Source organism: Desmodus rotundus, chromosome 5 (genome assembly GCF_022682495.2).
Source record: "Desmodus rotundus isolate HL8 chromosome 5, HLdesRot8A.1, whole genome shotgun sequence".
Taxonomy (NCBI): domain Eukaryota; kingdom Metazoa; phylum Chordata; class Mammalia; order Chiroptera; family Phyllostomidae; genus Desmodus; species Desmodus rotundus.
The window spans coordinates 13,149,568-13,167,977 of record NC_071391.1 but is presented as its reverse complement, the minus strand read 5'-3'; the positions used below and the strand labels follow the sequence as shown (position 1 = coordinate 13,167,977).

The 18,410-nt window shown below is 39.6% G+C and overlaps 1 protein-coding gene across 2 annotated transcripts in view; it reads left to right on the top strand.

The window, feature by feature from the left end:
* CSTPP1 (centriolar satellite-associated tubulin polyglutamylase complex regulator 1) overlaps positions 1–18,410 on the top strand; it is a 156,194-nt gene that overhangs the window by 57,841 nt on the left and 79,943 nt on the right. For both annotated transcript variants that reach the window (XM_024558873.3, XM_053924201.2), the window contains exon 3: positions 4,770–4,900. In XM_024558873.3, coding sequence (XP_024414641.2) covers positions 4,770–4,900 — 131 coding nt within the window. The remainder of the gene's footprint in view (positions 1–4,769; positions 4,901–18,410) is intronic.

Sequence of the window (18,410 nt, the reverse complement as noted above, 5' to 3'; positions counted from 1 at the left end):
ATTTCTTGGTTGGTAGACTTCCGTAGAGCTCGATTTTCTGACAGTTCTGGGCGATAGTTATTTTGTAGTTTAGTTGTAATTTTTGCTGTGGTTGTGCAAGGAGGTAAGCCGTGTTTACCTATGCCTCCACGTTCACCAGAAGTCTTACTACGGGATCCTTTGAGTGTGGAGCTTCTGAGGCAATTCAGTCTCAGCAATGTCAATTCATTTTAAGTGTATTAATCAAAAAATATTACAGAATTAGAGGGGAGCATTTAAATTTCACTTATAAAAACAAAAACTTCCATATAACCACAAAAAGGTGTATTCAAGCACAGAATTACTTAGAAGGTAGAGTATTTGTTTTGTAACAGGATCATAGGGCCACAGACTGGCAGTGCTGCAAACACCCTTGCAGCACTCACGGTGACTGTCTTCCCCATCAGAGGAAGGAAACTAGTTGCCCGCCAGAGGGGCAGGCGCTTTCAGCTTCATGTTGAATAGTTCTCTCCTGGGTTTGAATCCTGGCTGTCTTGTACCAGCTGTGTAGTTTATCCTATGTCTTCCTCATCTATGTCTTCCCCTCATCTAAAGGTGCTGCCACACTACAGGTCCAGGTGGCCAGGGACACATTCCTTGGGGGGAGGGTCTGGCTCCCCTGCATCTTCTGGCCCCTGCCCTGAATTCTTGGAATCCTCGGGCACTGTAGCTCCTCCTGGCCAGCCCCACTGCCACTTCCCAGGCCCGCCTCCCTGCCTCTGCTGCGCCTCCCCGCCCGCTGGCTGAGCAGCAGCCCTGTCACCTGGAGTTGCACCACGACCTGGAACCCTGACCATTTCATTTTAATAAATTAATGTTTACCTTTTAAGATACATATCATTAACAAAGAGAATTTAATTTTTATATCTCTGGTTCTCTTGTGGCCAGAGGATCAGAGATTTCCTGAACTTCTCATTCATGACAGGTTAAAAAGAAATAATCAGATCCTTATGAATTGAATAAGAGGGTGTCTTTATTATGGTACTTTTTATATAAGAAAGATGGAGAATTAAGAGTATTAATATGTACATGTATTTGCTCCTGTGAGAAAAAATGCATGCAGGAAGAATAAACCAGAGACCAATGAGATTCATTACCTACAGGGCGTTGTTGGAATCATTACCTACAGGGGTGAAAAGGTTAAAATGATGAGGGGAGAGGGTGGAAGGTGCCACTTACTTTTGGAAGTCTGTTAATATTTCACATAGGCAAGATATCTATATATATAATTAACAAGGACGAGGGTCCCTAAAATTGAATACAAACAAAAACAACTGAAGCAAACTATTTCAAGTGAATAGCATAAACATAATGAAGGAATTGGGGAAACTAAGTAATATTGGACACAGTATTTGGACTGTGTGCCCTCCCTCAAACTAAAAATGAAAAGAGCTCTAAACAAGCATTGAACTATAATTAGTAGGCTGCTTTTTCACAGAAGCATAGGTTGTCAATTGCTGTGCCTTTTAGGATTGAACAAATAAGTAAATATATATTGTGGGTAATAGGAGCCAGATTTCTCTCTATAAGAAGAGGAATTTTCAAATACAAAAAGGAGAAAGAATAGAAGGTACCCTGTAACAATGAATTGGGATTGAATCAGTGTGAACCCATGCATTTTAATATATGTAGATAGCTAGATATACAGAAATGAATATAGGGTGTGTGTGGCGGGGGGGTGCACTGTCATCTGTTTCTTAAGTGTCTTCTGAGAGAGCCTGGAAGTAATAACACATTTGGAGCAAAAAGTAGATCCAGCACGTACCTAGATCTTGGTTTCTAAACACAGTTTTCTACTAAAAGCAACTTGGGCTTCTTGGAGAAATGGCTGGTTAGGATGAGGCAGGGAAAGAACAAGATGAGCCTGGAACATCTTATTCTATAAAAAAGTAAGGAAATCATCAAAAAATTGTGTGGACATGTCAAAAATATATAGAAGTGAGCTTGAAGGAGTTTCCATAGCTATATCTGGGATAATTTGAGCATCAAAATAAATGATGGTAGTAAAGGATTATAACCTATTGAATAAAGTAAGAGTTCATGAATCCGGATAATGTAAATAATGAATGAATGAACGAATGAATGAGAAAGGTAAGCTCTTCTTTACTATAGAAAGTCAATTTACAAATGTACACGAAATGATGTAACTAGAAAAATTGCCATTTGGCAAACCCATCGTAATTGTTACTGCTTCTGGCAAGAATTAACAATAGATGCTGAAACTAGGAAATGAAGATTTGAAGAGTTAACAGTGTATTTTCAGCCTCAAAATATTTCCCCACAAGACACTTATTGAGTACAACCTAACTGCTTACTCCATAGAACTCCCAGTCTCGTAGGGGAAATGAGTCCAGTAACTTTAAAACAACACAGCAAACGGCGAGTACCAGTAGACACTACAAGTGAGGTCGCTGGGAATTGAGTGTGGGGGCACCGAATCAGGAAGAGACTTCATGTGAAACGTGGCATTGAGACAGTACGGAAAGCCTAGATAGAATTTTAACAGATAGAGGTAGAAAAAGGATGTTTCAGGTTGAAGAAGAACAATGAAGTTTTGAGCAATGTTGCCTTTTCTGCTTTTTCTTTATAGCCATCTTATCTAAAAGAATTTTCACTGGTCAAGGTTAAGATCATCTATTAACTCTTTTGGTAAAGTGATTATGACCCCCTTACTGACCAACTGCCACCCTAATCAAATGTTTCTAATTAGTTTTATTTTTAGTTAAATGTGAATTTTTTTTTAAGAACTGTGGCTCTAAATGTGAATTTTATCAGTATGGATTATTTAAAGGCAGTAGTGTAAACACAATTGTAAATCTTTTCATATTCAATATTATATGCTCTTGTTCTATCATTTGTTTTATAAAATTCCTATTTTAGAAATTTGGGGGGAAATTTGTACTTATTTGTATAATGAGGCTCCACCAGATTCTTTAATATATGAATTATTTCCTAGATTTTTCAAAAAGATATTTTTAAAAAGCTGCACCGAGGACATAATTTTACTAGTATTAGTTCCTTTAAAGCTAGGATCTTGACCTAGATACCAGCATTTCCCCTTGTGGGGTATAAAGCACACTTTGGGGCCAATTCTTTGCTGGATTGCTTCATGAGTTTAGGCTAGAATTTGATCATTTTAGACTTCATTTGCTAAAAATATAGCCAACTCCATTTACCTCTAACAGCTCGTTTGCTTTCTTATTCAATTTCCTTCACACAAGACAATAAATTGCACTGCCATAAACTGCAATTAGGTTAACACTTTCATCACCTTTTAAAAATCTCTCATCTGACCTGATTCTTTGCCAGGTGTTGTCCCGATACTTCCTCATAGTGTCTTAGAAATAGATTTCTGTGCTACTTTTCCAAGAGGGAAGGAGAATGTGTAACTTGCCTTCTCCTACAGCATCGTTAATGTTGAAAGGAGGAGGCTAACTTTGTCCTGTAGCACACTGCGTGTTGAAAACAGACGGGTTAGACGCTTGCCTCTGAATTCGGTCAGGGAGAAGGAAAGCGGAGTATGTGGCTCCTGAAATTTTTTCCTGTTCTGTTCAGAGATTCAGGCTTTTTTTTTTCTCTCCTTTAGTCAACAAATTAAAAGTGGCATTTAGAATTGCCACTGTCCCTCTCTTGCTTGCCATCTTCATTTTTATGTCTGCCTCTCTATAAAGATTAACTCGTTTTCCACTCATGATTTGCAATACTCAGGGAATTTAGGAGTTTTGTGGAACCTGGAGTCTGCCTTTGGTAGTGTTGATTACTGGATAATTGCCTATTCTTTGGTGGAATTTCCATTTTTAGATTACGCCAGGCTCTACAGTCTTTACTTCTTTGGCAGAAGAACCCAAAGGCAATGGAGTGTATTTTTTCCCCTTCCCCAGCCCAGCTTAAACAATGACTCACTTGGGCCCTGGGGCTTTGCTTCATACTTTCATTCAGAGGCCACTTTCTACCCTTGTTCCTCTTACTTGCTTTTAGTGTTCTGCTTGGAACCTTTTATATCCTTTGGCACATGGCTTTTCCTCCGAGGTTATTGTCAGAGAAGTATGCAACACCACCCCTAAACTGGAACAGACAAGCTAGCTATGTCTCATAAGCTATGTTGTTCTTATGGCAGCTGATATAGGTCAGAGTACAGAAAGAATATTTTTAAGGAAACATAATTCCAAAAAATGTAGGGAGAGGAGTATTCTCCAAAAAGATAAGAGTGTCGCTATCATTCAGTTAAAGACTGAAAGATTTCCCTCTATATGAGATGTTCCAGTGACTGATTAAAGTGTCCTCTGTGTGTATATGTGGGAGGGGGAAGCATGAAGAGGAATTGGACTCCAGTGGTTTTAAGAGGGATATGGTTGTGCGAAGAAACTTTCTTCTGAAAAGACAGTCTAATCTATAGTCCAGAGTTTTTCCTGTATTTAAATTTTTTTTTAATTTATTGATTTGAGAGAGAGAGAGAGAGGAAGGGGGAGAGGGAGAGAGCAAACATCAATTTGCTGTCCCACCCATTTATGCACTCACTGGTTGATTCTTGTATGTGCCCTGACCAGGATGGACCCCGCAACCTGGGCATATTGGGATGACACTAACCAACTGAGCAGCTACCTGGCCAGGGCTCTAGTTCAGAGTTTTGTTGGAGAAAAAATGTTTTCCTCCTTTTGGCAGTGGTTCTTTCTGGTCTTGAGTTTTCATTCTGATTTCAGCCTTCCGTAACTGCCTATCTAATGATGACTTCTTGATTTTTCTTTTTGCAGTTTTAACAGCGTGTGTCAGGGAACTCACATTCTCTTTCGGGAATTCAGCTTCATCCAAGCCACCCCTCACAACAGGGCATCGTTCTTACGGGCCTTCTGGAGGTGCTTCCGAACTGTGGGCAAAAATGGCGGTAAGTCTTCCCACAATTCTTTTCTTGCCTTCTTCCTTCCACACTTCTGTTTTTCTCTTGTTCCTATAAATGTTGTTGAATGCATGCTATTCAAGGCTCTAGGCACACCCCACTTTTGCGGAGCTGTCTGTCTTGTGTCAGAGATTCTACCTCGTCCTACCACCATCACTGATGAGTACATTCAGAGCCGAAACTCTGAGCACATTACCTGTGGTAATTCACTTACTCTTCACGACGTCCCTCTGTGGTAGACACTGTAAATAATGACAGGGAGGACCAGAGGGGTTAAGTACCTTGGCAAGGTTAAACAGTCAATGCTGGGGCCAGTTCATACCAGGCAGTCTGGTTCCAAAGCCTTTACTCTTGGCACATAGAAAAATGCCATGCAGTAAATTCAAGAAGTGATGTGAATGCGAAGAGGGTAACTCCTGAGTAGGAGTGTGGGACGGGGCTGCTGTTGTTAGAAAAGGGTGAGGGAGTGGACTAGAGAAGGTTCTCCTGGGAGCCGGCTGTTTGATCTAAGTGGGGAAGGAAGAGAGGGAGTTGTCCACAGGGGTAAAGGAGAGAAGGGCATTCTAGGTAGAGCGTGTGCCGTGGTGTAGAAGCATAAAAGAACCTGGAATATGGAAAAAACTGAGAAGATCAGAATGACTAGGGTTTGTGAAGAGGTGAGGAGAGTTGAGTCTGTGGTGGAATAAAAGAAAGAGTCAAGTACCGAAAGACCTTTTGTGGGGGGGAGGGCATGAAAAAAGTTGTAATTTCTGTAAGTACTATATGAGGGATTTTAGATGAGTGGTGTGGTGAGATCTGAGTTCTAGAAAAAGCGTTCTAGAGGCAGTGTGGAAAATGGCTTAGAGGAAGATACTGGAGGCCGGGAGCATAGTTAGCGGACTTGCATTAGTTGAAGTGAGAGAAAGCAAGAGCCAAAACTAAGGCATAGAGATGGAAGGGGTGCTTTCAGATAGAATCTGCAGGATTTGGTGATTTGGCTTGGGCATGTAAGGTGAGTAAGACGACCAGTGATGAATTTCCAGGTAAGTGTACAGTTTGTAGCATTAAGTGTACTCATAGAGTTCTGAGCCCATCCCTGCCATCCAACTCCAGAACTTTTTCATCTTCCCAAACTGCAACTCTGTACCCATTAAGCACTAACTCTCCATTCTCCCCTTCTCCCAGCTCCTGGCAACCACTATTTCACTTTTCTGTCTCTATGAATTGGACCATTCTAGGTATCTCTTATTAGTGGATCATATTACATTTATCCTATTGTGAATGACTTATTTAATATTATATCCTTAGAGTTCATGCATATTGTGGCAAGTGTCAGAATTTCCTTCCTTTTTAAGGGTGAATAACACTCCATTGTCTGTGTACTCGTTTTCTTTATTCATTCATCCATTGATGGACACTTGGGTTGCTTCCACCTTTTGGCTAATGTTAATAATACAATATAAGGTTTGGAAAAATTGGTATTTCTTTAGGACACAGTTAAAAAGCTTCAGTAAGCAGCAGGAAATACAGGGCAGGTTTTAGAAATACAGTTTTTGGGAAGTAGAGTAAAGCTGACTAAAGTAAGTTTATCACTTCACCTTACAAATCCTTGAGAGGAGCTATATGCACTAGGAAATGCACATTTTTGTATTTGCATACTGTTGGTGTGTCATATTCTGATTATATCCTAAGGAATTTATTAAGAAAAACACTGATTAAAAATGTCTTTACTGCCCTGGCCAGGTGGCTCAGTTGGTTGGAGTATCGTCCTGTATACAAGGTTGCCGGTTCAATCCCCAGCTGGGGAGCCTATGGGAGGAAACCAATTGATATTTCTCTCTTATATAAACGTTCTCTCTCTCTCTCTCTCTCTCTCTCTCTCTCTCTCTCTCTTTCTTTCTCACCCCTTTCCTCTCTCTCTAAGATCAGTTTTTTTAAAAAGCATATCCTCAAGTGAAGATTTAAAAAAAATGGCTTTATTGATACTTTAAAGATCTTGGTGAGATGAAAGGCAAAAGGTACCCACTAAGAACTCCTTTTTAAAAATGGAATTAGATTTTTACATTAGAATATTAAAGTAGATTAAATTGCTCCAAGGTTTTCAGATTTAGAATCACTACCTCAGAATCTTTGTCCACATCTGTTTTCAAGGGCGTGTTTGTATTCCCACCTGCATATTGTGTCATTCCAATTAGTACTGAACACCTTTAAAACAGTTTGCTTAGTGATTGTAACTTAGAGGAAGGCCTAAACCATTTCCTCATTCATTCAACAAATATTTCTGGTAGACTTAACCACGTGCCTGGCACTGGGGTTAGAGTAAGTGAACAGGTATACTCCCTGCTTTTGTTGAATTTGTAAGAACCCCATCCTGCTCTAATGGATGTTACTGCTACTTTATGTATAGCTACTAAAGCTTTTTTTCTAAAACTTCTTCTGTGTAGTATCTCATTAGACCATTTCCAGTATCCTAAGAAATAGGTAAGGTAGCTATTATTGTGCCCATGTTATAAATAATGAAATTATATAACTTGTGTGATTGCACAGTGGATTAGTAACAAAGTTGGAACTAAAACTCAGATTTACTAATCTGCTAATGTGCTGTTTCTACTGGTCCAGTCACACAGTTTTCTGTGACATGATCTCTGGATCATCCATCTCGGTTACACTACCGCACAAGAAATACTTAGTGTCCTGAGAATAGCATCGTCTCCTTTACAGATGTACTAGTGGGCAAAAATCAGTGTGACCCAATTTTAAGTGAACTGCCACAGAAAAGCTAACCCATCAGTCTCTACATAAACAAAACTGAGCACTGTGAATGTATAGGTGAACTTCGTACTATTTCCCGATTCTTTCCCAGTGCCTTAATCAGTCAGCAAATATGCATTGAAAACGCACTATATTGAAGAACGGTGCATATAGACTGAGCTGGTTTCTGTGAAATAGCACATGCAGATAGATAACTACGGAAAACAGTCTTTAAGTGTCCTTAATTCTCTTCCTGATTTAGAATTGGGGCCTCTTCAAGAATTTATTTACTATCGCAGGGGATCCATATAGCATTTGGACTCCAAGCAGATGTGGGTTTCTTTATCTTTCTTATAGCAGCTGCCAGTGCCTGATTTATCCAGCTGCTGAGAGGGAGCACCTCCAGGTTCTCCCTGTTTCTATACAAGACCTAGATTTTGTGCTGGATATCTTTTGCTGTGCTTCTTCATCAGTTTCTGGTTTCTTAAAGACCAAATGCAACATCTGTGTCTAGGCGATACTAAAATCTTGGATTAAATACTTATACTATATTCTCAGTTTCTTCCAGGGAACTTTAGAATATGTTTCAGTCCCAGAATGTGACGATCCCCAATTTTAATCCAAAATGAGCAAAAAGCATTCAGAGGCAAGGTTGCAAAAGAAAGTATTAAGCCCCATTTTTTCAATTAGAATGAATTCCAAGTATCAGACTCCTACTCAGTGGAGCCTCTACTTTATTATTCTCCTGCAGACAACTTCCTTAGAGTGCCATGCACATATTATATATAGCATTATCCAGAGGAAATAACTCTTCTGGGAGGTAGCAAAGAAGAGCAGAGTTCCAGCATAATACATCTGAAAATGAAGCCACTTGTAGAAAACTAAGGACTTGGATTCCTCCTGAAAGAGTTCATCCAAGTTTTTAACAGGCACAGGGATGCAATGTCATTTCTACGTATTTGAGTATTGAATGATGCTAATTTTCCTATGTCTGAATTTCAAATAACTTCATGAAGATTACAGTGAACCTCCTGCTACTAGGCAATTTTAGACTCTTGGAAACAAGAAGATCTATTCAAATGCAATAAGCCTTTAAAATTCAGCTTCCCACTTTGGTATTTCTTTCAATATACAAAGATTACTCTGAATTTTCTAATTCTGGCAAAGATTGAAATTCCCTTAAAGTAAATCTTCACTTCTGTTTAGGGATATTGGCTCAAAAGAGCTTTCGTCCATAGTTATTTTCAGTTTCTTAGAATTTAATTTTGAGCTTTGTGCTTTTACCAACAAATATACATATATACATTTCATTTAATAAAATAATGATAACTGCCCATTAAGAAGTGGCTACTAAAGGGATTGTCCTGCCATAAACAGCTAGAAAATCAGACCATGTCCAGTGTCTGAAATAAGACTGTGGTCCCTGAGAGGCAGTTACCAAGAGACAGAACAGGAAAGAAGATTGTCAAGGAGCCCAGCAGCCTTTGACTGTTGAGGGGCAGAGATGAAGAGACAGAGATTGGGGTTAAGGGAAACCAAGGTAGCCAGCATGTGCAGGGCAGAGTACCAGAGAGGAGGGAATAGATAGCTCAGTAAGTTCTGGAGAGCTGCAAGTGGATATTTGAGTCTTGGCTATACACTCTGCCCATATGTGGGCTGGAAAAAGAACCACCAGAAAACAGTAAGTCAGACAATTCTTGGAATATATATAGGGCTAGGGGTAGTTCATACTTCTACCAGTCAGAGTTGAGAAACCTCAAAATACACAGAACATTGGCACTGGATAGAGTCCTGAGCGGCTTAAAAGCATAAAAGGATTCAACTGATATGCATGTAACTTAACTGTATACCTAAACAAAATTAATACTCCTTAAAGGAATTCAATAAAATCCAGCATTCAACAACATAAGATTCATGAAGTCTGGCATCCAATTAATAATTGCTTGATAGGCCCTGACTGGTGTGGCTCAGTTGGTTGGATGTCCTCCCACAAAGAGAAAAGTTGCCAGTTCGATTCCCGGTCAGGGCACATGCCTGGGTTGTGGGCCCAGTCCCTGACTGGGGAACTTGCAAGTGGCAGTTGATTATTTATCTCTCTCTTTCTTTCTCCCTCCCTTCCACTTTATCTAAAATAAATAAATAAAATCTTTAAAAAAATAAATTACCAAACATTAAAAGGGGCAGAAATATGACCCATAACTAGGAGAAAAAAAAATCAGAACCACAGACACAGAAATGACAGAGATGAAGATATTAACTAACAAGGACCTTTGAACAGTTTTATAAGTCATATTAATGTGATCAAATATGTAAAGGAGAACATAATCTGATTAAGAGATAAATGGAAGATTTTATAAAGATCCAAGTGGAGTTTCTAAACAAAAAAAATATAATATCAGAAATGAGCCCTGGCTGGTTCAGCTCAGTGGATTGAGTGCCAGCCTATGAACCAAAGGGTCACCAGTTTGATTCCTAGTCAGGGCACATGCCTGGGTTGCAGGCCAGGTCCCCAGTAGGGGGCGCTTGAGAAGTAACCACACTTTGATGTTTTTCTCCCTCCCTCCCTTCCTCTTGCTCTCTAAAAATAAATAAATAAATAAATCTTGAAAAAAACGAAATGAAATAATAGTAATAATAGCAATTAACATTAAAATTTTTTTCTTTTATTTTTTTAAAGATTTTATTTATTTATTTTTAGACAGAGAGGGAAGGAAGGAAGGGAGAAAGAGAGGGAAAGAAACATCAATGTGTGGTTGTCTCTTGCGCACCCCCTACTGGGGACCTGGCCCGCAACCAAGGCATGTGCTATGACTGGGAGTTGAAATGGCAGCCCTTCAGTTTGCAGGCCAGGGCTCAATCCACTGATCTACACCAGCCAGGTGTAGATTATCTCATTTATTTAACATTTATTAAATGCTTCCTATGTAGATTATCTCATTTTTCTTCACAACAATCCTATGTGGTAAGTAGATACTTTTATTATATTTTTTATATAGAAAATGAAGTTGGGATCTGGAAGTTCAATAACTTGTTCTGGGTCCCACATGTAATAAGTGAAAAGTCAAAGCCAAAGAAGCCAGGAAGCTGGCTAGGGAGAGTATTATTTTTTAATGTGTTCTGCATCAGATGGTGTATGAGACGCTGGACATACGGAGGAGTAGATGGCAGTACTTGCTCTCAAGGAGCTCACTGACCAGAAGGAGAAACAGAGCATGGGGTGTCAGTGATGATTAGAGCTGTGTGTAGGATTCAGTGAGAGGGCATGGGAGGAAGGGGTTTTTCCTGCAGAAGCTGGGGAGGGCTATAAAAGAGCAAAGGCAGTCGGGATGGACCTTGGCGTGGTGAAAGTTGTTAAGCAAAAAAGGAGTACATCCTTAAAAGAAAAACGAGAGTTTTGAGAGTGCAGTGACATGAAACAACACAGTCCCTTTGGGAAGCACTACGAAATTCGCTGTGGCGGGTCTTAGCACACGAGAGAGAAGTCAGTACAGCCTTATGAATTTGTGCAGCATTTTCAGAGTGTGGAAGACAGACTGGAAGGCAGGTAGTCAGACTGAGGACAAAAACCAGTGAGGAGCTGGTGACAATAGAACAACAAGTGGCGTGGGAACACAGACCTGTTTAAGGAGTTGGTTTGATTGGGTGTGAGGTATGGGCGAGAAGAGTCAAGAATGAATGCCAGAATCTGAAGTATCACCGATTTCATCCATCCCTTTATTTTTTCCTTTCCTTCCCCCCCCCCCCCCCGCCACTTTTTGTGTTTTACTCTGAATTCACAGTGGTTTTATCTTCGCAGTATGGATATATTCATCCATTCGACAAACTATCAGTTGCTAGTGATAAAGCAGTGAGTTGAAGAGACATATTCCTGCGCTCATTGAGTCGTGGTCTAATAATCTGAGATTTGAACAAAATTCCTGCTTTTTAAAAAACATCTCACATTCCAGGAATCAGGGAATTAGAGTGTGTCTGAATGATCATATGATAAAAATTGTTACTTTTTCCTAAAATATCTAATATTATAGTGGGTGAAGTGATCTCAAGGAAAATTATAGACAATTTAGACAGGAAAAAAGGTTTGGTCTGATTTTTCTGTGTAATCACCTCAAACTTCCACTTGATTTTGCTTGTCACTAATCCTCACCCTTACCACTAAAAACCGTTCTGTGAGGATTAGCAGTACTTACTTCAGGGGTAGGGTGGCTGTCTGGTTTGAAATATTAAAGACTGTTTGTAATTTTTTAAATACAGACACAAATCCTTCCATGTAATCTCTTCACTCTTTGGTTTCCTCTGGCCATTTGTCTTCACCTGCTCCCACGAGTGCTTCCCGTTTCCCCGGAAACCTGATGGGGCCGATAAACAACTTCTTCAACCTCCAAGTCCTGTTTCCTATCTCCATTGCCCTTATTTCTCCTCAGTTCCTAATTTTCTTTCTTTTTCTTTTAAATTTTTACTTCCTTCATCAGCATCTTTTCTCCAGGGAGAACATTGACATTTGATGTCCCCTCAAAGCTATCAGCTCGTTACCTTCAATAACCTTAACCTCTCCCTCTATTTAATTTTCCTTTTTTTCTATTTTGGTTATTTGGGGCTGTCACATATGTCACACAAGCATTCCTGGAATGTGTTGTCACCACCTCCTCTCCCACCCAACCCTCCTCCTGCTCCATACATAACACCCTTAGGTTGCTAACCAATCTTTATCCTTTTAGGTCTTGGTTTAAAGGTCAGCTCCTTAAAGGAGCCTTCTCTGTGACCCCCTTTCTCCTCTGATCCTACCTTTCATTGCTCTTTCGCATCTCCCTGAAATGTTTAGTCATACCGTTTAGAGTAGTTTCTGACTGCATGTTTTTTGGATGGCTCTTTACTTAATGTCCATTTCCCTTATTAAATTGTAAACTTTTTGAGGGCAAGAACCTTGTTCGTTATGCCAATAACTATTTTCCTAGCACCTAAGATACATAAATGATGTTTTTTTGTTATTTAATATGAAGGGTCACCATTTTCCAGTCACTATACACAGGATAAATTATTGAATGGATTATATTGTTATCATTTCTTCTTTTAGAGGGTAGGGTTGGTTTTGAAAATCTGATTTATACTAACTTTTCAAATTGTATTGGAGCCTTTATTTAAAATAATAACTCCCAGTTACCACCTACTATGTGCAAGGCACTCGCATCTTTGAACATCGTGTTCAAAGTGCCCCACTAAAATCTGTACTATAACATTAAAAGCTATACTATATTAAATGGCACCTAATTGAAATATTTAGTGCCCACTGGTGCTTACAAACAAGGATAAGAAAGACTTAGACCCTGATCGGTATGCTAACTTCAGACATCGGGGAGGATCTAATAGTACCTCTTTTCCTTCTTTTGGGCTCTAGACCCAGCCTTTATGCTGTGAAAGAGATCACAAGCTAGTGGTTAGCTGACTACGCATGCCTTGGACTGCAGTTACGTTCTCTTTGGTGTGTAGTGTTAAAAATAATTTTTAAAAAATTAGATGCCAACTTTTAACATAAAAATCTCAATTCAGTTTCACTTACAGAATGGAAAATCCAATACCGTGCCCACATTCCAACAGGGAGACAGTTTGCCAGGGCAGAGGTGCAGCTGCTGCCTTCAGACTGGGCGTGTGGCCTCAGATTTACCACCGTCCCCAGCTGCCCTGCTTCACCTGCTTGTGTTTCCTGCCCGGCCTCTGCAGGCATTTGGGTCTGCTGCCATTGCTAGGCCTCCTTGGTCCTTTTCTAATCACTTGGAAGAAAGGTAGAGTTACACTGTTAATTCAGAAGAACAAGGGGTCAGGAGCTTGTTCCTCAACTAGATTCTCTTTCTCTTTTCTCTTTGTTATCATGATGTCTCAAAAAATTTTAGAATTAGAAGGGACCTCAGAAGTCATCTCGTTTTGAAACTAGGTCTAGGTTTTTTTCAAGATACATATATATATTTTTTCTATTGTGATAAAATATATAAAATATAAAATTTACCATCCTAACCACTTTTTAAGTTGAGAAATCCTTTTTTTGGTGGTAAAACTGAAATAACATAAAATTGACCATTTTAACTATTTTTAAGTGTACAGTTCTGTGGCGTTAACTGCATTTACATTGTCGTGCAGCCATCACCATCTCCCATCTCCCTACTTTTTTCTTCCCAAACTGAAACTTTCTACTCGTTAAGAAATAAGTCCCCATTTCTCCCCCCCCACCCCCCGATAACCCTGCTTTACTTTCTGTCTCTGTGTGTTTGACTGTTCTAAGTGCCTCATCTAAGTGAAATCATCTATATTTGTAGTGTTGTGTCTGATGTATTTCACTAAGCATGCTGTCTCACGGCAGTTGTAGCATCTGTCTGAATTCCATTTTGTCTGCAGCTAAATAACACTCCATTGCAAATATATATCATACCCTGTCTAACCATTCATTTGTCACGGGGCCCCTGGGTTGTTCCTACCTTTTGGCCGTTGCGGACAACACTGCCGTGAACGTGAATGTGCAGGTTATTTGTCTGAGCCCTGTCCTCGACTCCTGGGTCTCTACTGAGGAGTGGAATTGCTGGATCATGTGATAAATTTACGTTTAATTTTTAAAGAAATCACCATGCTGTTTCCCTCAGTGGCTGCATCATTTTATATTTTCACCAGCAATTCACAAGCATTCTAGTTTCTCCCAGTTCTCACCAACTCTTGACTATTTCCTGCTGTTTGGGTTATAGGCATCCAAATGGATGTAAAGTGGTATCTCACTGTGGTTTTGATTTGCATTTACCTAATGACTAATTAATAATGTTGCACATCTTTTCATGTACTTGTTGGCCATTTATATATCTTCTTTGGCAAAATGTCTACTTAAGTCCCTAGCTCATTTTTTTAAAAATTTTATTTACTTATTTTTAGAGAGAGGGGAAGGGAGGGAGAAAGAGAGGGAGAGAAACACCAATGTGTGGTTGTCTCTCATGTGGCCCCTACAGGGGGCCTGGCCCACAAACCCAGGCATGTGCCCTGACTGGGAATGGAACTGGCGACGACCCTTTGGTTTGCAGGCAGGCACTCAATCCACTGAGCCACACCAGCCAGGGCCCTTATCCCATGTTTTAAATTGCTTTGCTTGGTGTTTTTTATTGTTTGAGTTACAGTTCTTAATGTTTTCTGGATATGAATCCCTTATTTGATACAAGATTTGCAAATATTTTTTTTATTCTGTAGTTTGTCTTCTTGCTTTCCTGAGAGTATCCTTTAATGCACAGAAGGTCTTGATTTTGATGACATCTAATTTATCTATTTTTCTTTTATTCCTTGTGCTTTTGGTGTCATACCTATGAAATCGTTGCCAAATCCAACATCATGAAGATATTAGATTGGGTTTTTTTTCGGAGTTTTATAATCTTAGCTCTTAAGTTTAGGTCTTTGATCCACTTTGAGCTAATTTTTGTATAGGGTGTAAGGTAGATGTCCAACTGCCTTCTTCTGCATGTGGATATCCAGTTTTACCAGCACCCCTTGTTACAAAGACTTGCTTGTTAAACACCCCAACCTGGGACCAAACCCACAACCTAGGTATGCGCCCTGACTGGGAATCAAACCCGTGACCTTTCAGTTTCTGCTCCAACTGAGCCACACCAGCCAGGGCAGCCTTTGTTTTTCATACGATCCACTACTCCATACATTTTTTAAAAAGATTTTGTTTATTTACTTTTAGAAAGAGGGGAAGAGAGGGAGAAAGAGAGGGAAAGAAACAGCAATGTGTGAGAGATACACGGATCAGTTGTCTCTTGCATGCCCCCAGCCGGGGACCTGACCCACAACCCAGGCATGTGCCCTGACTGGGAATCGAACCAGCAAACTTTCAGTTCACAGGCCCGCGCTCAATTCACTGAGCCACACCAGCCAGGGCGAATTTTTTATGCCATTGCTTTTCTAGTCTCAGTAAAAAAAAAAAAACTACATTTTTACTGCTTTATTAGTATCTTAACACTTAAAGACCTCTGTTTTATAATGATCAAGCATTTTATAAAGTGATAAATCTACTTTGCTTGGTTCCATAACCACGTATAGAAACAAGTAGCAGGAGACTTTGGTAACATCTGTGCTCTCACCCAGTACATAAAGATTTTATGCAGTCTTGGCCTTTATGCCAACATGGGGGCGGGGGGGGGGGGGGAGGAGGATGTGGGGGGGCAGAAGTAGGTTTACAGTCGTGTGTGTGAAAAAGACATGCAGGTTATGATTATTACAACAGCTTTATTAACTCTGTGTTTTGCATACTAACAACTGTAAGCCTACTCTTGCCCCACCCTATAGCCCTGGATTAAAAAGAAAAGAAAAAGACCACAGCAAATAAAAAGCTTTCTATTCAGTGACACATTTAGCAGTTTAAATATTTGAGTATATGTTTGTGGAGCAGGAGAAATCTCACAATGCGTTAACCTGAGAACATAGGTGAATAGTATCAATATATTAAAATTTACTGTGTAACACATTTAGTGTGCATTTTCTTAGAGGTTTTCACTAAAGGTATGTTCTTGATAAGAAAAATATTAAAATTAAACATTTGTATAGCCTTACAAACACTTCTGAAAAATTCTAGGCTTCTGGTTTGAAAACTACTGATGTACTTCAACAGTACCCCTCTGGATACTGTGTGAACACTGAGGCCCATGGTCTCCCAGCTAGGTGGTAAGTTCACATCTTCTGCCTCTCAATCAAGTGCTTTTGCCCTGATGCAAATATATACAAATATACACAAATGTGTTTTATGTCATTTAGTCTCTGAGATCAATGTATAATTTCCTAGTTCTAAAATGTAATCAGCATAGTTAAGGCAGAAGAATGTTATTGTCTGTGACTTTATATCCTCTTTCATTGCTTTACAGATGGAGGGAAGGCAGCTACAAGTTTTTTAGTTTTAAGTTCCATTTTACCTTTCTTCAAGATTAAAAGTGGTTGTTCCATCTTTCATTAAAATATAAACACCATGATTCTTGTTACCGAGGGCAGTACGTGATTTACTGCATAGTCTATGCTTTGAAGAGCATAAGCAGAATTTGGAAATTCTATGAAAACATAACCAAGGGTTTTTGTAAAGTTAGGCTGAAATGAGACTTTACCATGCAATGTGTCAACATAAGAAACGTCCGAACCTGTAGAGAATTTTTGTGAGTTTATTTGAGCCAAACTGACAACAATTACTGGGAAACAAAATTTCAACGGACTGAGAAAATGCTCCAGCGAATGGTAGTTTTGCAGCATATTTTATACATTAGAATCAAAGGAGGAGGCAAAAGGAGGGTTACATGAAAGTCATTGGTGGTAGATTAAGGGGCAGAAGAAAGCAAAGTGGGGAAACCTCTGGGATTGGATAAAAAGTAGAACAGTGTGACACTTCTTTTAAATTGGTGGGTGCAGGATAGTTAATTAACATTTACAGCACATAGAGATAGTATTTGGGGGAACAAGCTGCAATGAGGGGTTCTGTGGCCCTGCCCTCTGGGGTGGTGGGTGTGCCCGGAGGGGTCTGGAAAACATTACTCTGGCGTTCCAAAGGTCTGTCATCTTAGATCCAAAAAGAAAATAGACAGGCTCACTTCAGGTAAAGTTTGACCTTTGTCAAGGAAGCTACAGTAGGCCTAGGATGTGACTAACTGCTATGCCTCCCTTTTAGTTAGGAATTTGTATGTGCAAACCATCCCGTGGGCTTACTCTCAGTCTCTGAGCTTGTAGGGCCTGCTGTGCTGGCCTCCCCTGAGCTTGTCAGATTTAGTATGTGGCTGCTTTTCCCTCCACAGATGTTATTAAACCTGTGCTCTAAAGTAGATTTACCAGAAACTAGAATGGTATCTCTGAGGCTTCAGAAATCCCTTGCTCTTCTGGTTTTGTTAGAAAAGAAAGTAAATGACTAAATTAAAGTTTACACACCATGAATCAAAATAAAACCACCTTAGGTTAAAGATGTCAATTAAATAAACCATACTCTAATTTGGTTGTTTTGGTGGGTTTTAAGTTGGAAGGATATAAAAGCAAGCATAAGTAGTGTTGAAAATTTAATCTTTTCCAGTTTTATTTTGCTTGGCATAACCTGCTCATCATTCCCACTGCCACCACCTGACCTGAATTTAGAACTCTAATTAAACACTTTGGAGAGGCTGTCAAAATGACAGATTTCCTGATCCCATCTCCACCCTACTGAATCAGGGTCAGCAGGGGAGGGGCCTGGAAATTTATTGTTTAACAAGCATTTCAGGTGATTCTTATTATAGCTCAAATATGGGAGACATCGAATAACTTTTTTCTTTGCTCCAGTCCTTGCTCTGCATTAGTGGTTCTTCAACCCTGTTTGCATATCAAGTTCATTTTGGGAGCTTTTAAATACTAATGCCTAGACCAATTAATCAGACTGTTTAATCAGAATTGTTTGGGTTGGGGCCTAAAAAACCCCATATTTTTTTAGTGTTTTAAGTTAAAAAAATTTATTGCAGTATAACATATGTAGAGAAAGACACAAAATAATAAGTGTACAGCTCAGTGGATTTGTAAAAATGACCATGACTAGCACCCTAGATGCCTTTTCCCAGGCCCCTCCCAGTCATTAGTCCCCAATAGTCTAACGTCACCGTAAAGTAGACATGCCTGATTTTGAACTTCATGCAGCCATAACCAGAAAGCATGCACTCTGGTGTCTCGCTGCTTCTTAAAAAAAAAAATCCTCATCCAAGGATGTATCCAGAAAGAGAAGAAAGGGGAGGGGGGGAGAGAGAGAGAG